Below are 18,105 nucleotides of genomic sequence, written 5' to 3'. Positions count from 1 at the left end.
CCTCCACCAGAAATTGCCGAGAGAGGGCATCGGCCTTAGTGTTTTTTGACCCCGGGATGTCCGATATTATGAAATTGAAGCGTGTGTAGAATACGGACAACCTAGCCTGCCGAGAGCCCAGTCAACGTGCCCCCTAAATGTACAACAAGTTTTTGTGGTCCGTCAATATGGTGACTGGAATCTCGGTGCCCTCCAACAAGTGCCTCCACTCTTCCAGAGCCATCTTAATCGCGAGGAGTTCCCCGATTCCCCACATCATAGTTCCTTTCGGCGGAAGAATTTTTTTTAGAAAAGTAAGCGCAGGGATGGAAACGGCCTTGTGGGTTCCTCCTCTGGGAGAGTATAGCTCCTGCTCCTACATCGGAGGCATCAACCTCTAGAGTGAACAGTAGAGCCGGATCTGGGTGTACCAGGATGGGTGCCGATGCAAATACTCTTTTTATCCTCTCAAAAGCATGGAGAGCCTCAGCAGGCCAATCCATGGAATCGGCTCCTTTCTGTGTCAACACTGTGATCGGGGCTACTACCGAAGAAAAGTCCTGAATGAATCTCCGGTAGTAGTTGGCGAAGCCAAGAAATCTCTGGATAGCCTTGAGGGACAGAGGACACGTCCACTCTAAGACGACTTTAACCTTGATGGGGTCCATAGCGAGGCCGGTATCTGAGATAATGTAGCCGAGGAAGGAGGTGGAGTTCTGGTGGAAATTGCATTTTTCTAACTTTGCAAAAAGGTGGTTTTCTCTTATATGCTTCAAGACTTGTCTGACGTGACCTGTATGTTCTTGAGTAGAAAATTAGGATGTCGTCCAGATATACGATCACATGACGATCCAGTAGGTCCCTGAAGATGTCATTGACAAAGTTTTGGAAGATCGCCGGCGCGTTGCAGAGCCCAAACGGCACGACTCGGTACTAGTAGTGCCCATCGCGAGAATTGAAGGCCGTCTTCCACCCGTCTCCTCGACGAATCCTGATCAGGTTGTAGGCACCTCTGAGATCTAATTTTGTGAAAATGGTGGCTCCTTGAAGTCTGTCAAAGAGTTGGTCTATCAACGGGAGGGGATAGCGGTTCTATATGGTGAGTTTGTTGAGGCCCCGGTAATCTATGCAGGGTCTGAGAGACCCGTCCTTTTTAACAAAAAAGAATCCTGCCCCTGCGGCGACGAATATTTTCGAATGAACTCCCTCTGGAGGTTCTCCTGAATATATTGCCTCATTGCCTGGGTTTCGGGTAGGGAAGCGGGTAGGATCCTCCCCTAGGAGGGTTGGCACCTGGCAACAGGTCAATCGGGCAATCGTATGCTCGATGTGGTGGAAGTTCCTCCGCCTGGTGTTTATCGAACACGTTGCGGAAGTGCTCATACTTTGTTGGCAGTTGTATCTTGTCAGAAGCTGTAACTGCCATGCCCGCCACCGCCTTGGAAGTGAACATACAATGCTCCAAACAGTGGGAGCTCTAGCGTAGAGGTATAACTTCCAGTTGTATGGTCTCGGAGTGGGCGTCTCCGGTTGACATCCTGATGGGTGCCGTTTGGAGGGAGATAAACGCGGGCTGCAGTGGTCGACCATCAATGGCTTCCAGATCCACCGGACGATCTTTGGGTACCAAGGGTATCTGGTTCCTGATCGCGAATCCTTGATCAACGAAGTTTCCCCCTGACTTTGAATCCAGGAAGGCTCGTGTCTTAACTCTGTAGGTCTCTCCGGATATGGAAATAGGAAGATAGATCCTCGTAGACAGTTGAGGAGGGGGTAAGGCTGCAGTGCCCAGCGTGATCCTCCTGACTCTCACTGGGCTGTGGTGTTTCCCGGCCTCTGTGGACAGGTAGCCACTAGGTGTCCATTGTGACCGCAGTATAGACACAAACCCGCACGCCTCCTACATTGCCTCCCAGACTGGTCCCTCCTAGCTGCATGGGCTCATCCAGAGTCATTGCTAAGGGAACCACTGGGCCTGAAGGTAAAAAGGAAGAAGATGTCAGCAGGGATTTGATGTATGCCACCTTTGATCGTGGGGAAGGAAAGTGAGCTGGAAGCAGCTCAAATTGAATCGAACATTGGTTCAGGAAACCCCGACATCCTATGGGGTCCCCAGCATATCTGTTGGGAGTTGGCAACCGTGGTTCGAAGGTCGGGGTCATAGGGACCGGAGTAACTGTAGATGGTCCGGGATTAACGGTGGAGGTGGTTAAACGTCTAACCTGGTCAAAAAGGGCACCTAGGTCTTGTTTTAATTCATTCACCTGTTGGTCCTTACGGATGAAAGCTCCGTTTATTTGTTGAAACCAAGCTTCTTGGGTGTCCAATCGTCGACCCACCCAGCGGGGTCCATGTTTGTTGGGCTGAGCATATTGTCATGCTGTGCTCACCACAAACAGGACTAAACTAAGACCGCGGGGCTGAGGTGGGGATGTTTAGGCACCGACCTGCAACCACGCAGTCTGGTCCAGAGTGCGTAATCCAAGTCGTGTAGCCAGGTCAGGGTTGGAGAGTGTCACGCTGTGCCCACCACAAACTAGACGAGACCCTCGGTACTGAGGTGGGAGAAGGGATAACACCACCGACAGGCACGGGGGTCCGGTCTGGAGTGCGGAAAGTTGATCTCGTCGGGTCAGGAGTGGAAAGGGTAGAGTCGTCGTAAAACTTGACAAATGTGAGGGTAGAAGAAGTCCGGAACGTAGGAGGTACTAGTCGCTGGGGTCGGTGCAGGAGAAGGTAGAATGGTCAAGGTCCGAGAGCCGAGTTCAGGGTAGGAGAGTTGCAGAGAGTCGAGGATAGCCAAGGTCGGAGTTCCAGAGAAGCGGTGGTCCAAAGGCAAGCCAAGGTCGGTACACGGGAGATCAATCAAGACAAGGCAGGATACTAGGAGACAGGAGAGGTGTTTTACACCGGTGCTGCCCGCAGACCAGACCCGTCACTTATACTGAGGTGGGGACGTATATGTGCACGCACATATGCCAAGTCGTGACCTGAGTGAATGAAGAGAGAAAGTGCCAGAGTAGACATCCGCAAGTGGAGACTATGTCGAGCGATGTGGGAATGGCAGGATAGGCATTATATAGTGCGGCTGGCGAATGGGAAGAGGGGGCAGACCTGGAGGAGTGTATGGAGCAGTCCTGGATAGGCTGTCTAAAGAAGAATACAGGTGATCAGTCTTAGAGCCTGATTGTAGGCTGTGTGTGTGTGTTGGGGGCGGGGCCTCACTGCAGGAGCAGTGAATAAATTAGCAAGATCCGACGCGCGCTCTGTAACGAGTGAGGGCGCGCGCCCATGTACAGCAGCAGCCGCCATAGCTCGAGCCGTCTACGGTACAGCGAGCGCCCGCCGGAGACGAGGAGAGAGTCGCCCAACCATGGAGACTGGACGGCCCCGGCGAGGGGGACGCCCCGCAGTAGCGGGCGCAACATGAGGTGAGGGGAGGTCACGCCGTGGCCGTTGTGACCCCCGGATCCTCACAGTACCGCCCCCTCAGGGTCGGCCTCAGGACGATCCTCCCAGGGTTTAGACGGAAACTTCTTTCGGAAACGTTTGAGAAGTCCAGGTGCATGAATGTCTTTAAGAGATACCCATGATCTTTCTTCGGGTCCAAAGCCCTTCCAATAGACCAGGAATTGAACTTTACCAGTCGAGAGGCGGGAATCCAGTATTGCTTGAACCTCATACTCTTCGTTGCCCTGTATTATAACTGGGTCTGGTCTCAGAATCTGGTCCGGAAAGAGAGGGCTGGAAATGAAGGGCTTGAGAAGAGATGTGTGAAAAATATTAGGAATTCTCATACTTTGAGGTAGTTGAAGATGGAAGGCCACCGGGTTTACCTGCTCCACGATAGGAAATGGCCCCAGAAACCTCGGTGTCAGTTTAGGGGAAGGAGTTTTGAGGTGGATATTTTTTGTAGACAACCAAACCTTGTCCCCTGGTTTGTAGTTGGGTGCAGGTCGGCGACAGCAGTCAAGCCTGGATCATAGAAGACAGGGAGGCCTTTTGAAGTGCCGATTGGATTCTAGCCCAAGAGTCCTGCAGGAGGGAGATGTGTTCATCCATAGCTGGAACTCCGGAGGAGATATTGGAAATGGGTAGTCGAGCCGGGTGAAAGCCGTAATTAATAAAGAAAGGTGTCTCACCAGTGGATTCATTCCTGGAGGAATTAAAGGCATACTCAGCCAAGGAGAGTAATTCCGCTCAGTCATCCAGTGAGTCAGAGACGAAGCACCTTAAATACTTCTCGAGAGATTGATTAACCCTCTCGGTCTGTACATTAGATTGAGGGTGATATCCCGAAGAGAAGGAGGAAGCAATGCCCAGTCTTCTGGTGAAGATCCCCCTTTTTTTCCGGTCTCTCTTCAGAAGAGTATTGTCTAGAGAGGGCATCTGCCTTGATGTTTTTGGTGCCGGGAATGTATGGCAAAATAAAATTGAACCTGGAGAAAAATAACGACCAGCGGGCTTGGCGGGGACCTAAGCGGCAGGCATTCTCGGTGTACAACAGGTTTTTATGGTCCGTGAGAATCGTGAATGGCTCTTTTGACCCCTCCAGAAGATGCCTCCATTCCTGAAGAGCCAATTTGACAGCCAAAAGTTTGCTATTGCCCACGTCATAGTTTCTCTCTGCTGGAGAAAACTTCTTAGAGAAGAAACCGCAAGGGTGAAGTTTGTCCTGGGGAGAAAATCTCTCCGAAGTCCGAAGCGTCAACCTCTAGGGTGAATGAAAAATGAATGTTCAGATGTCGGAGAATGGGAGCAGACACGAAAGCTTGTTTCAATGTTTTGGAAGCCGTGACTGCCTCGGGAGACCAAGACGAAGGATCTGCACCTTTTGGGTCAGTGCCGTGATCGGAGTGATGATGGTGGAAAAGTTGCGAATAAATTTCCAGTAATAGTTAGAGAACCCTAAAAATCGCTGAATAGACTTGAGGGAATCGGGTTGCAGCCAATCCACTACAGCTTTAAGTTTCTCTGGGTCCATGGCCAAGCCCCTGTTGGAGATAATGTACCCAAGAAAGGAAGTGGTAGACTGGTGAAAAAGGCATTTCTCCATTATGGCAAATAACCGGTTCTCTCGGAGACGAGAGAGCACAAACTTCGTATGGATGATATGGTCCTGTAGGTTCTTTGAAAAAATAAGGATGTCATCCATATAGGCAATTACAAAACGATTAAGGACATCCCGAAAGATATCATTGATAAAGCCCTGAAAAACTGCCGGCGCATTGCATAAGCCGAAGGGCATCACGAGATATTCGTAGTGGCCGCTACGGGTGTTGAAGGCAGTTTTCCATTTGTCGCCCTCCCGGATGCGAATGAGATTATATGCCCCACGGAGGTCAAGCTTGGTAAAGAGGTTGGCCCCTTGAAGTCTATCAAAGAGCTCAGAGATGAGTGGGAGTGGGTAACGATTCTTCACCGTAATGTGGTTCAGGCCCCGGTAATCTATACACGGTCTGAGAGTCCCATCCTTCTTCTTAACGAAGAAGAATCCAGTCCCCGCGGGAGAGTTGGAATGCCATATGAAGCCCCGCTTCAAGTTCTCGCGAATATATTCGTCCATGGCTTCCGTTTCGGGCAAAGAGAGGGTTAGGATTTGGACTTGGGCAAGGTGTATCTAGGTACCAGGTCAATCGGACAGTCGTATGAACGATGAGGGGGTAGAAGCTCAGATTGCGATTTGCTAAAAACATCCAAAAAATCCGCGTATGGGGAGGGTAAATCTCTCTTAGGATTGGATGTGTTGGCTAGTAATTGAGGCGGAAGTACTGTAGATGAAGAAGATTCCTTTGACCTTGACCTCCAGACAATGGTATTTGGAGATACACAATCGATGTGCGGATTGTGCTTCTGCAACCAGGGCAGGCCAAGAGTGACCGGTGTACCAGGAGCATGGATCACGTCAAAGTCCAGGGTTTCCTTGTGGGAATGAGAAGAAAGGGTGATGGGACCGGTCTCCAAGGAGATATATGCCGGGGTGAGCGGCCGATTATCTATCCCGACCAAGGCAACGGGAGACTTCTTCTTAGAGAGTGGGATCTGATTCTGTTCCGAGAAGATCTGGTCCACGAAGTTCCCTCCTGCGCCGGAATCGATAAATGCTGCTGTGGAGGTGCGGAAGGAAGGACTAGAGAGGGAAACGGGAATGGTCAATTTTTTAGGAAGTTCCCTCCTGGAAAGAGGACAAGGATATTTAGCACCCAGGGAGAGCCCCTTCGTACTCACAGGGTTTGGTCGTTTCCTGGAGACGGTGGACAGTCACGGGTCAGATGCTCAGAAGATCCGCAATGGTAACACAACCCTCCGGTTGGGCGCAATTGTCGTAAGGGTTCCCGAGGATGCTGGACTCCGAGTTGCATCGGCTCCGGGGCCTCCAGAGCGGGCAGCGGGGAGAAGGCGGGTCCCGAGGTAGTAGAGAACCTGGAGAAAAGGGTCCCGTAAAGGCGTAGACCGGGGTTGCTGGCGCTGAGCGTGGCGTACCTGAAGACGCTGATCAATACGAATGGCTTGGGAGATAAGGTCCTCCAGAAGTCCTGGCCTGGGTTGAGAAGCAAGTTCGTCCTTCACAGAGTCCGATAAGCCTCTCCAGAAGACAGAGACTAAAGCCTCCTGATCCCATCGTGCTCAGCTGCTATGGTCCTGAACTCCAAGGCGTATTGGGCCACAGGTCGACGTTCCTGTGAAGGCTGAAGCAGGGAGTCAGAAGCAGTCTCTTGGCGTGCGGGGGTATCGAAGACCTGTCGAAAGTCTCTTCTAAAGGCTGCGTAATCTCGGGTAGTATCGGGACACAGTTCCCAAATCGGGGAGGCCCATGCCAGCGCATTACCTGTGAGTAGGCTGTAAACATAAGCCACCTTTTTACGACCAGTGGAATACTGCTGCGGAGCCATCTCGAACTGGATCTCGCATTGATTGAGAAAACAACGACAGGCGTGCGGATCCCCTGCGTACGGCTTCGGGGCCGGAATCTTCAGACCTGGGGACGAAGTGGTTACCGGATCTGACTGCGCCGGCGGTGCAGCCACAGTTGATGCCTGAAGAGAAAGGTCCTGTACCTGTTGGGAGAGAGCCACTTGATCCGTTAAGGTCTGGATTTGTTCGGACATGCCCATCATCATAGAGGCCATGTCAACCTGGTCTGCGTCTTGTGGGCTCGATATAATGTTACGCCGGTGCTGCCCGCAGACCAAACCCGTCCCTTATACTGAGGTGGGGACGTATATGTGCACGCACCCGCAGCAAAAGGATCGTGTCCGGAGTGTGGTGTTTTAGGCGTTGCCAGGCCGGGTGGTGTTAGTATTAGCAATACTTGCCGGTTCCGGTAAAGAAGAGCCGTAGTCGTTGCCGTTAGCCAAGGTCAGGGATTGGAGAATTCCGGAAGGTCGGTGTCCAAGCAGGGATTGAGAGCCAGAGGTTGACGTCCGCCAAGCTAAGTCGTGACCTGAGTGAATGAAGAGAGAAAGTGCCAGAGTAGACATCCGCAAGTGAAGACTATGTCGAGCGATGTGGGAATGGCAGGACAGGCATTATATAGTGCGGCTGGCGAATGGGAAGAGGGGGCAGACCTGGAGGAGTGTATGGAGCTGTCCTGGATAGGCTGTCTAAAGAAGAATACAGGTGATCAGTCTTAGAGCCGGATTGTAGGCTGTGTGTGTGTTGGGGGCGGGGCCTCCCTGTAGGAGCAGTGAATAAATTAGCAAGATCCGGCGCACGCTCTGTAACAAGTGAGGGCACGCGCCCATGTACAGCAGCAGCCGCCATAGCTCGAGCCGTCTGCGGCTCAGCAAGCGCCCGCCGGAGACGAGGAGGGAGTGCCCCAACCATGGAGACCGGACGGGACAGGCGAGGGGGACGCTCCGCAGTAGCGGGCGCAACATGAGGTGAGGGGAGGTCATGCCACGGCCGTCGTGACCCCCAGATCCTCACAAGAGGTAAGCACAGGAACAGGAAGCTTATGCTCAGCCAATGTGCCAATGGCACTGCTGAGCCTAAATAGGTGAAGCGGCCCAATCCAAGGAGGCGGCGGAACCGGGGAGTGCCAGTGCGTAGCCTGCCATAGGCTAAGGTAAGGAAGCCAGGTGGGGGTGATTGGGGCAATCAGGCTCTGTTGCCACGGAGCTCGGGTGTGTCTCGCGCGCGTCATGCGCGTGCGCCGCGCACAGAAGATGGGTTGTCAAGGTACTTGCCGTGGTTCAGTGTTGGAGAGGTGAGAGTGGTAGTTGTCTGTAAGCCGTGGTCCAGGAGCAGAGAGGGTAGAATGGTCGAGGTACGTAGCCGAGGTCAAAGGGTTGGAGATAGTAGGAATCCGCAGTAAAGCCAAGTTCTGGGCTGGAGACAGGACTGGTCCAAGCAAGCTAGGGTCAAAGCACAAACAGAACAGGAACAAACGAACAGCAGCGAGCACAATGCATAAACATAAGTTTATGCTCAGCAATGAGGAAGTGGGAGAGCCCAATATATGAAGGGGAAGGATCCAATCAAAGGACAGGGATGTGAGGGAATTCCTCCAATGGCGGAGCACAGAGAGAGAAGTAGTGAATATGCATCAGATGTGTGCATTCCGGCGGTCAGCTGATTGCTGGTTCAGTGACGTACACATGGGGGGTGCGCGACGCGGCCTGATGACGACACATGATGCGCGGGTGTGTTACGTCCCTGCCTTACACTATGCTAACCATTACTTCTGCTAAAACTCTGTAAGCATGCTTATGCAGAGGTCTCAGATCACCGGTGAGCACTGGGTGATCTGTGATATGCGTTCTGCCCGGCTTGTCCATGAAAAGAACCCTATGCTGCTCTAACATAGCCTTTGCCTGTACTTTTTGCTGTAATCTGAGCTGGTTTTACAGTGTCTAAAAGTTTTAAAAGTATTTTCTCATGTGTGTCAAGAATGAGGCTAGTGATTGTAGGGAATATATACACTCACTCCATCCCTGACACCAGAATAGGAACTCCTAACTTTTAGCACACAGAAACAGGACACAATATAATTTATGAAATGGCTATAGTTTAATGTGTATATACAGCAGGGCCCCGGGTATACGGCAGGTTCCGTTCCAGGGGCCCGCCATATAATGAAAATCGCCGGAAAGCAGATCCGGCAATTGTCAGTTCCTTGCATGCACAGAACGGCGTTTTCGCCATTCTGCGCATGCGCGGCCTACGGTCTGCGCGCGCAAACTACGGTATGCACGCGCAAACTACGGTATGCGCGCGCAGACAACGGTCTGCGCATGCGCGCCGGGCACAACCTCCCGTTCTGCGCATGCGCGACTCAGAATCAAAGATGGCGGCCCCCTTCTCGGTGCCGCTGTATCCGCAGATCGCCGAAAAGCGGAGCGCCGAGAAGCGGGGCCCTGCTGTATATTGGTAACCTATATATGAACTGAGGGATTTTCTAAGTAATGGATTCCAGCCAGCTCAGATGGCAACTAAGCTTGGTGCCTCTGTGTCTGTGCGGAATCTGTACTTGAAAGCCTCAGGGATGCCTGGGCTAACACAATGCTATCTGGCAACCATTTGCCCAACCCCAGACTCTGTGGAGCCAGGACAGCGGGTGGGCTCAGTATGCAAAGAGGCAAAGGTGCCAGGTCGGTGCATGCCCCTTTTGCAAACTGAGAAAAGGTGTCCTCCTGGCTTTACAACCCGCCAAATTGGTGATTGGCTGGCAGGGAATTCCCACGCTCTTATAGGCTGTTCAGGTTAGTGAATGAAAGCCTGAAAGCCTTAAGAGAGCTTGCAGCCAATGAGAAGCGCAGATTCAAAGCGCCAAACCAACAGCGGCAAATTCAAAGATGCTCAGAACTGAATAGACGCGAGCCGGCTTCAAAGATTTTCAAGTCAGAAAAGTTTCTAAGTCCCACTTTTTAGAACGTAGCGGTTGCGGCTGGCATTGCATGCCGAAAACAGTTCCAGGACTTTTGCGAGTAACTACCGGTCATTGGAAAGTGCTCTAAAAAGGTCATCTTAAGGAATTTCGTTCCAAAAATGGATTTATTTGTTAGCCGCATTCCCAGTAAGTGTGTTTAACTTGAATTGTGTAACTTTGTGTGTCTGTCTTCTATGAGAAATAAATTACCATTTATTTTACCATCCTGTTTTGCTCAATCAATGATCCCGGCAATAAAAAGGTGTTAAGAAACCTGATCTCCCGTGACAATGGGGCAGTCTTATGACCGGTGGGGTGGTAGTTCCTTAGATTGTGCTTTGTTAAAGACGTCCTGGAAGTCAGAGTAGATTTCAATATGCTCAAGGAGTATGTAGCACAGAGTGTGGCATCGGTGCTGGCCATTTGCAGCCCACCGATGGGGGATCCGGCGAGCAATGCTCTGCCAGATCTTCTAGGGGAGTCTAGGCAGGAGGGTACTGTAGAGCAGGTGGAGATAGGGTCTCAGCTGAGTGTCAGGCAGAGGGCAGAAGCCAGGGCTATGCTAGAGCAATATAGGGTGCTGTCCACAGACAAGCCAGCGAGGACACACATTACTGAGCACCCAGTGCTTACAGGGGATCTGAGACCTCTGCATAAGCACGCTTATAGAGTGTCAGCAGAGGTGAAGGGCAGTATAGAGAGGGAAGTGGAGTAGATGCTGGCCCTAGGGGTAATTGTACCATCCCAGAGCCCTTGGGCTTGTCCGTTAGTCCTAGTGCCTAAGAAGGATGGAACCACCCGGTTCTGTGTGGAGTACCGGCAGCTCAATGCAGGGACGGTTTCAGATGCCTACCCCATGCCCCGCATGGATGAGTTGCTGGATGAACTTGCGGGGGCAAGGTATCTGACCACCATGGATCTCAGTAAAGGGTACTGGCAGATCCCCTTGACCCAGGAGGCTAGGGAGAAGTCGACTTTCATCACCCCAAGTGGCCTCTATGAGTTCTTAGTGATGCCATTTGGGATGAAGAATGCACTGGCCACCTTCCAATGCCTGGTCAATCGTTTGCTAGAGGGTATGCAAGGGTTTGTAAGGGCTTATCTGGATGATATTGCTGTGTTCAGTAACTCCTGGGAATCACACTTAATTCATGTACTGTAGCTGCGGTGCTAGCCAGAATTAGGGAGGCAGGTCTCACCATAAAACCCACCAAGTGCTTAATAGGGGTGGCTGAAGTCTTAGGCTGCGTCCAGGGTTGCAGCAGCCTTGCGCAGTCGCGCTGAGGCTGAGGGGTGCTTTCCCTGGCCTTGGTCCGCGCGCTGTCCGGGGGCGTGTCGGGGGGGGGGGGGGGGGCTGTGACGTCACGGAGCTGGTTCGCCCTCATTGGGCGAACCGCTCACGTGACCGGCCCTGCACTCCCGTGAGCGCTTGAAAATTTGCTAAGACCTATGCTTCCGGAAGCGTGCGCGAGCCCCTGCTAAAGCCACTCTCATTGCGGCTGCAGGGGCTCACTGGTAAGTGAGAGCGCGCCTCAGCACGGGTCAGCGCCTAAGCGCTGACCATGCCCGAGGCCTTATACCTAGGGCATACGGTGGGTGGAGGGCACCTCAAGCCAGAACCAGCTAACGAAGAGGCAGTAGTGCAGTGGCCCACTCTCAAAACCAAGAAGCAGGTCATGGCTTTCCTAGGCACCGCAGGCTACTATAGGAAGTTTGTTCCCCAGTATAGTGCCATTGCCAAACCCCTGACTGATTTGACCCATAAGCGACTGTCTGTGCTGGTAGTCTGGTCTCCAGCCTGTGAAGCTGCATTTCAGGCTTTGAAGACTGCATTGGCCAGTGCACCCATTCTGGCTGCTCCAGATTATTCCAAGAAGTTTCTGGTGCAGACTGATGCCTGAGACTTTGGCAATGGGGCTGTGCTCAGCCAGGTGGGGGGGGGGGCAGTGAACATCCAGTAGTTTACCTGAGCCGCAAGCTGCTGCCCAGAGAAGTGGCCTATGCCACTATTGAGAAGGACACTTCACTGTTATCACAGACCATAACCCCCTAAATTGGTTACAGAAGGTGTCGGGAGAGAATGCCAAGCTCTTGCGATGGAGCCTTGCAGGAATTCGATTTCCCCATTCAGCACAAGAAAGGCAGTGAACATGGGAATTCTGATGGCCTCTCCCGGCAGGACAATCCCCAAGACCCAATTACTTCAAAAACACTCAGGTCAGCCCAACCACCAGAGGAGGTGGCCAGGGCAAACCTTGGGCTTTGAGTGGGGGGGGGGGGGGTGTTAAGAAAATGGGCGTAATTAGCGCATTAATAAAGGCAGTGTGCTCAGCTGGTTACCCTATTTCATATTGGGGATGAAGGGGTTAATTTTTCATGCACTGTACATGTCTTATTTATCCCTTCTATGCATTTTTGTCCCCTTTTTGCAGACTAGTCTCTACCTGCAGTGCTGAATAACAGGAGCCGTTCCATTAAGACTGCTAAGTCAGGAACGGAGTGAGGCAGCACCCTGATTTTTGGTGTGCAGCCTCAGTGTAACCCCACAAGCACACATATTAACATATAACATTGTCATAAGTGAAACATATATTTTTGATAAAGTGCTTTTCTGTTGCAGTTTTAAAGGGCAGGATGCTATTTTTTCTGCCTGCCTTTGTAATGCACAAGAACCAAATGTTTTGACACCTATGAGCTGGGTCACTTTCCTATGCAAGCTTCAAAGGTAACATGCTGGGCCCAGGCCTGTGAGTCTCTCTGGAAGTTGCATATCAAAGACCCAGGGTCAGGAGGTGTGAAATTGGCCAGGATGGATGCTAAATAGGAAATCCTGTTGACCATTTGTGCTAGCTCACATCCTGAGTTCCCCCTTCCAGTCTGAGAGGGGCCAGGTAAAGAGAGGAGTGCACCCATGCTAAGTAGCCAAGGTGTGTGAACAGGAAATCCCTAGAGTGCCCACTCTCCAAACTGTGGGCAAGTAGGGGATTGGGGAAGTAGAACTTTCCCATGAGGGGGATTGGGTGGGTATGTTGGAGATAGGCTTTCAAACCCTATATACATGCCACCCAGGCTATCCCCATTGTCTTTCGTTTTTCATTATATCATGTGAGCGGATTTCCAACACTCTTCTAATAGCGGAGAAGAGCAGCAGCACATTCCTGAAATGCAAAGAGTCTGATTACATCAGAACCAAGGACAAAACTCTGCGTTAGGACACTGTGATTGCTGGGGGTTATCTGATTAACCCAAACAGACCAGAAAAGACTTTGCACATTCACAGAAGTATTGGGCTGGCAATTTATGCCCTTGCAAAAGGACTACATTTTAAAAGACAATCTTCTGGTGCCTTGCACCTTTCTGGACATTATCCTCTGTTCCTATACCAGTAAGTGTAATTATTAAATGTATTCTGCAGTTGACATGTGTTTGCCTATCAAGGGAATAAATCTCAGTTTATTTTGCTCAACTTGTTCTGCTCAATTGGGATCCACAAAATATAAATTTGTTAATAAGTGCGTCCATCGTGACATGCACCCTGCAGACCTTTTTATCGTTATCATTATTTACTGAGCCACCCTCTGGAAATGACAAATAGTGAATCAATTGAAACACCACAGACTCCTTTTATTACACTACCCACAAAGGTGAAACCCTTAAATTATCCAGGTTTTTTTTTTTAAAGGGCCTGCCATCCTGCCCAATGCTACCTCTTTCCCCAATATACTCTTATTTTTTATGGCAATGTACAGTAATGTCTTTTTTATTTGATGCGTGTATTATTTTTGCAGGTTACCCATTGACTGGCATAGTGACAGACCATGCCCACAGGGCATTGGTGTGGTACTGTGCCAATCAATTGGTTTATTTATTTATTTATGTTTTTGCAGGTTGTATATTGCCTGGCATGGTGGCAGCTCATGCCCATGTTTTTTTTGGCATTTGTAATGGGTTTTTATTTTCTATATAATGTGTTTTATTTTGGGACCCCCCTTTTTTTTAAGTGTCCATTTATTGCTATAGTTTTACAGCATCCCTGGGTAGGGTGGGGGGGTTCATGCAGGGAGGGTGGGTTAACCCCTTAATTACTATAGCGGTAACTAACTGCTATGGTGATTAAGGGATTAGGGGCCATTAGATTGTATTTTTTTATTGTTGCTGTTGATGCCCACGGAGGACAAGGACGGTGATATGGGTATGGACAGCCTTCATCCTGACAGAGGTAAGTGCAAGTTTATTTACTTTATGCTGCTGATTTATGTTTTATTTTAAATGGGCAAATGCACTATTATCCATATCTGGATAATAATTTTAAATTTTGCCCTTTACTGTACTGTATGTATTGGGGAGGGGGGGTGGAGTGTATTTATTTGAATGTATTGCCTTTTTTTTATGCACAGGATTGACCCCGCAAGCCAGCGGTACCCCCAGACACCCGTGGGGACCACCTGAAGGCCCCCGGACACCCTCGGGAACAACCCAAGGGCCCCCAGACACTCGTGGGGATCAACCGAGGACCCCCACCGGCCTCTGGTATAAATCCTGTGCAAAAATGTTTTTATGTGGGGGCACAGGGGGTGGGTTGTGTATTGGTGGGTTGTACATATTGTCATTTTTATTGGGGGCAGAGGGGGTGAGTGAAGGGTCAATTACCCCCTACATTCACCCCCTCTGCCCCCAATAAACCTGCTATTGTGCCTTAACCCCTTCATTGCCGTAGCGGCTAGCCGCTAAGGTAATGAAGCTGCTTACATTTTATTTTTATTCATAGTGTGCGTGAGAAAGGGGTCTCCTGAGCTGAACCGCATTGATTTCAGCTTCGGGGACCCCCTGCTTCCCGAGATACAGGCCCCCATTATGGGGTGCCGGCATCCCCGCTGCCGGTATCCCCGCCATGTTAAAATCCTCCACACCACGTGACCGGAGGCCTTTAACATAGTGGGGATAACGGCACCCCATAACGGGCCTGTATCTCTCGAAGTAGGAGGTCAATGCGGTTCAGCTCCGGAGACCCCCTGCTACAATACTTTTGTGTTAAAATTAAACTAAAACCCCCACGATCGCCTGTTAGAGGCGCACAGGTAGAGTGACTGATTCAGTCTCTCTCTTACTACGCGTCTCTTACAGACAGGTAGACCCCGGTATGATTAACACAGCAAGGACAACTGCTGTGTTAATCCGATGGGCCATTTAGTCTGCAGTGGACCATCTCGGACCACCACGCACAATAGTGATTCAACCTGATAAATGGTCAGATAACGGCCGCTGCATCTGTATAAGAATAAACTACTATATAACTTTGTCTGCTGAACAACAATCGTCTGAAGTACAGTACTGGAATCTTTATGAGCAAGGAATTAGGTGAAATTATTCTAACAGTCCCTCCCTCCTAATGATCGGGAGGTTCTTTCCAAGCCTCTGGAGACTGAGCCTGGCTAGCATGATTTAGTTACTAAGTCTACCTTTGCCAAAAATTACTTAGCTCATAAATGCATTTCTACATCATTAACAAGCACTCATTAAAAGCTAAACAGTTCAAATACAGAATTTAAAAAAAAGTCAAGTGTGTCATGAAACATTCCTCAACAATATGGAAGTATATTACCTCATAACATATTTTTATTCAATTGGTCATGGGCTTACTTTATAAAGAAAATGTTATTACACCATTACATTTAGAAAAAATATTTGTATATTAAAAAGGCAAAGGTAAGTAGAGAAACATTTTTCAATAAACCCACCGTGGTTGCTATAGAAACATGAAATTTGCTTCAATATTGATGAATTAAAACCAACCAATGAGGATATTGCTTTGCTTTCAACATTTTATTGGTTAATAATTCAGCAGCTAATCGCTTTAGAATACATGGGAACATGTAAATATTTATTTCCCTGCCGTACTATCAGTAGTTGAATAAGCAGCTGTAACTCTAAATATATTTTGTCCTTCTAACAAAAGTGTGAGTGTGTATATCTTCCAGTTCCTAAATTCTGATATATAAATTTATTTCGAAAGATGTTTCTGTATACTTATATTTGCATATGGGTAATTGCTCAGTACATACAGATGCAGCCAATGCAGCTTGGAAAATCTGGGGTAATCGCCCAATAATGCTGCAACATTTCTGTGACATTTCTGCAGACAGACTAATGGCCCATTCGATTAACACAGCGCGGATTAACACAGTTTGAATGGGACTGCCAGGGACTGCCACTGTGTTAATCCGATGGGCCATTAGTCTGTCTGCAGAAATGTCACAGAAATGTTGCAGCATTACTGGGAGATTGTCCCAGATTTTACAAGGCAAGTGTTCGGATACTCGTGGCTTCATTTGTAGCTGTTTCTATTAAAGTTTAGCTTTAGCATAAAATAAAGTTAACACACTGTTTAGGCTTTGGTCCCGCTGCGTCCGGCGGCGCGCGCTACTTACCATCTGATGGTATCCTCCCGAGCAGGTCCCAGTCCCTCCTCCCTGTACGGCTCACTACACGCTGTGACGCTTCAGCCGCCAGGGGATGCAAGAGAATTGTAATCCCAAGCGGCGACGCGTCACGTGGTGTGGCTGTGAGCCAATGAGGAGAAGAGGAGGGGAGGCTTCGGGGAGGGCTTCAGGGACCCGGGGAGGAGAGGGGAGGGGGGGAAGCAGCTGCAGCACCAAGGGAGCCCCCCTGCTCCCTCCCACAGACTCTCTCCTCATAGTCTGTGTCTGCAGATGCACGGGGGGAGGCGGGGGAGGGAACCCCTGGCAATGAGGAGAGGAGGGGAGGCTTCGGGGAGGAGGGAGGCGTCGGGGAGCGGGAACCCCCTGGCACACAGTGTGATGGCCCCGCCTCCGACATCATTGCCGCGACCCCCCGACTCGTTTTGGCCACGCCCCCCACTCCAGTTCCCGCTCCCTACAGACCGCAGATAGCGGTCAAGTGCCTCTCCCCGCGACACCTGTCTGCAGTGTGGGCGCGTGGTTTGAGGCAGCGGGGCCTTAGCCTTACCCACAAGCATTGACAATGCTCTTGAAAAATTGGGCTGCTGAAAGTTCTGGAAAAAGCTGTCACCCTAGATACTTTTCTTTACCATCCAGCTTCTATGCTTTAATCTGTTTGAAACATTTTTGGAGCACCAATATTGTTTGTTAGGTTTTACCTGTACTGACTCCAAATTGCTGATCTCCATTACTGTACTTTCTTCACACATAGCTGGGTCTTGTATTTGAGACATAGTTTGAACATTCTCCAAAACTTTCCCAAAATGTGCTGTTACAGAAAAGTAAAGCATATAATTAGAGAATAATATATGCAGTGAGATCTAAAAATAAAAAGTGTACATTAGATCTGTAAGTTGAATCTTTGCCTCCTTCTTTCAGAGATGTCCTGCACATTAGTATTCTGAAAGACATTTCACCCTCAGCTCTTCTAATTAAGGTGGTAAATGGTGGCACCTAAATGTGTGACGGGGAGGAAGGGGTTAATACCTGATTTGCTATGCATTACTGTGGTTGCCCTGTCCCAACCATTTTTATTCCCCATTTGCAGGCCATTCCCTGCCTGCGAGGGTAAAAGACAAGATGCATTGCTTGCCAAACTCTCTAACCGACACATGATGGCAGTCTAGAAGCCGGCATTTCAATGAGAAATACTAATTCTAGAACGAAAGCACCCAGAAACCTTATTTTTGAGATGCAAATACAGTGTAAAAATGAAATTTATGTGATGTAGTGGTTCAGTTATAACACAAACGTAACATGTTGTTTAATAAAGTGGGTAAAAACTCCAGATCTTAAATGTAAGGCAGGAGCTATTTCTTGTAAGTCCAAGCAGGAATTCCGTGGACATCCAGCTGTGATATGGGTGAATGAGCTTCGGTATTTTTATGACCGAGCTTCAAAGGAGTCTCAATAGGCTGTAGGTATTTTTATTATGGAGCCTCAAAAGGCTCTCACAGATTTAGAGTCCCCTTGTCTAAAAGAGTGTCAGTTATGAAAAGACCCAGAGACCCATAATGTATATAATACTGGCATACTGATTCACAGCAGATGCCAGTCTATTGACATTTATTGGTCAAAAATCAGATGCAGAGGCACCAAATTATGGGTGTAGCCAAGGTATGCTAAGTGGCATGGGCGTCAACCTGACCCAAGCGCCCTGCCCACCGGACAGCCCTTTTGACCGGTCTTATAAACTGTGGGTAACTTGGCTATTCGTGGGTTTTTTTGTTCCCACGAGGGGATTGGATCCACATGTTAAAGATAGCTTTGGGCAGT

General features: G+C 49.6%; 1 protein-coding gene across 1 annotated transcript in view; it reads right to left on the bottom strand.

The window, feature by feature from the left end:
* ENTHD1 (ENTH domain containing 1) overlaps nt 1-18,105 on the bottom strand; it is a 281,812-nt gene that overhangs the window by 140,175 nt on the left and 123,532 nt on the right. Inside the window, exon 5 of the mRNA XM_075573741.1 lies at nt 16,989-17,098. Coding sequence (XP_075429856.1) covers nt 16,989-17,098 — 110 coding nt within the window. The remainder of the gene's footprint in view (nt 1-16,988; nt 17,099-18,105) is intronic.

The sequence above is a fragment of the Ascaphus truei genome, chromosome 17 (assembly GCF_040206685.1).
Source record: "Ascaphus truei isolate aAscTru1 chromosome 17, aAscTru1.hap1, whole genome shotgun sequence".
Lineage (NCBI taxonomy): Eukaryota > Metazoa > Chordata > Amphibia > Anura > Ascaphidae > Ascaphus > Ascaphus truei.
This window is presented reverse-complemented; position numbering and strand designations above follow the sequence as displayed.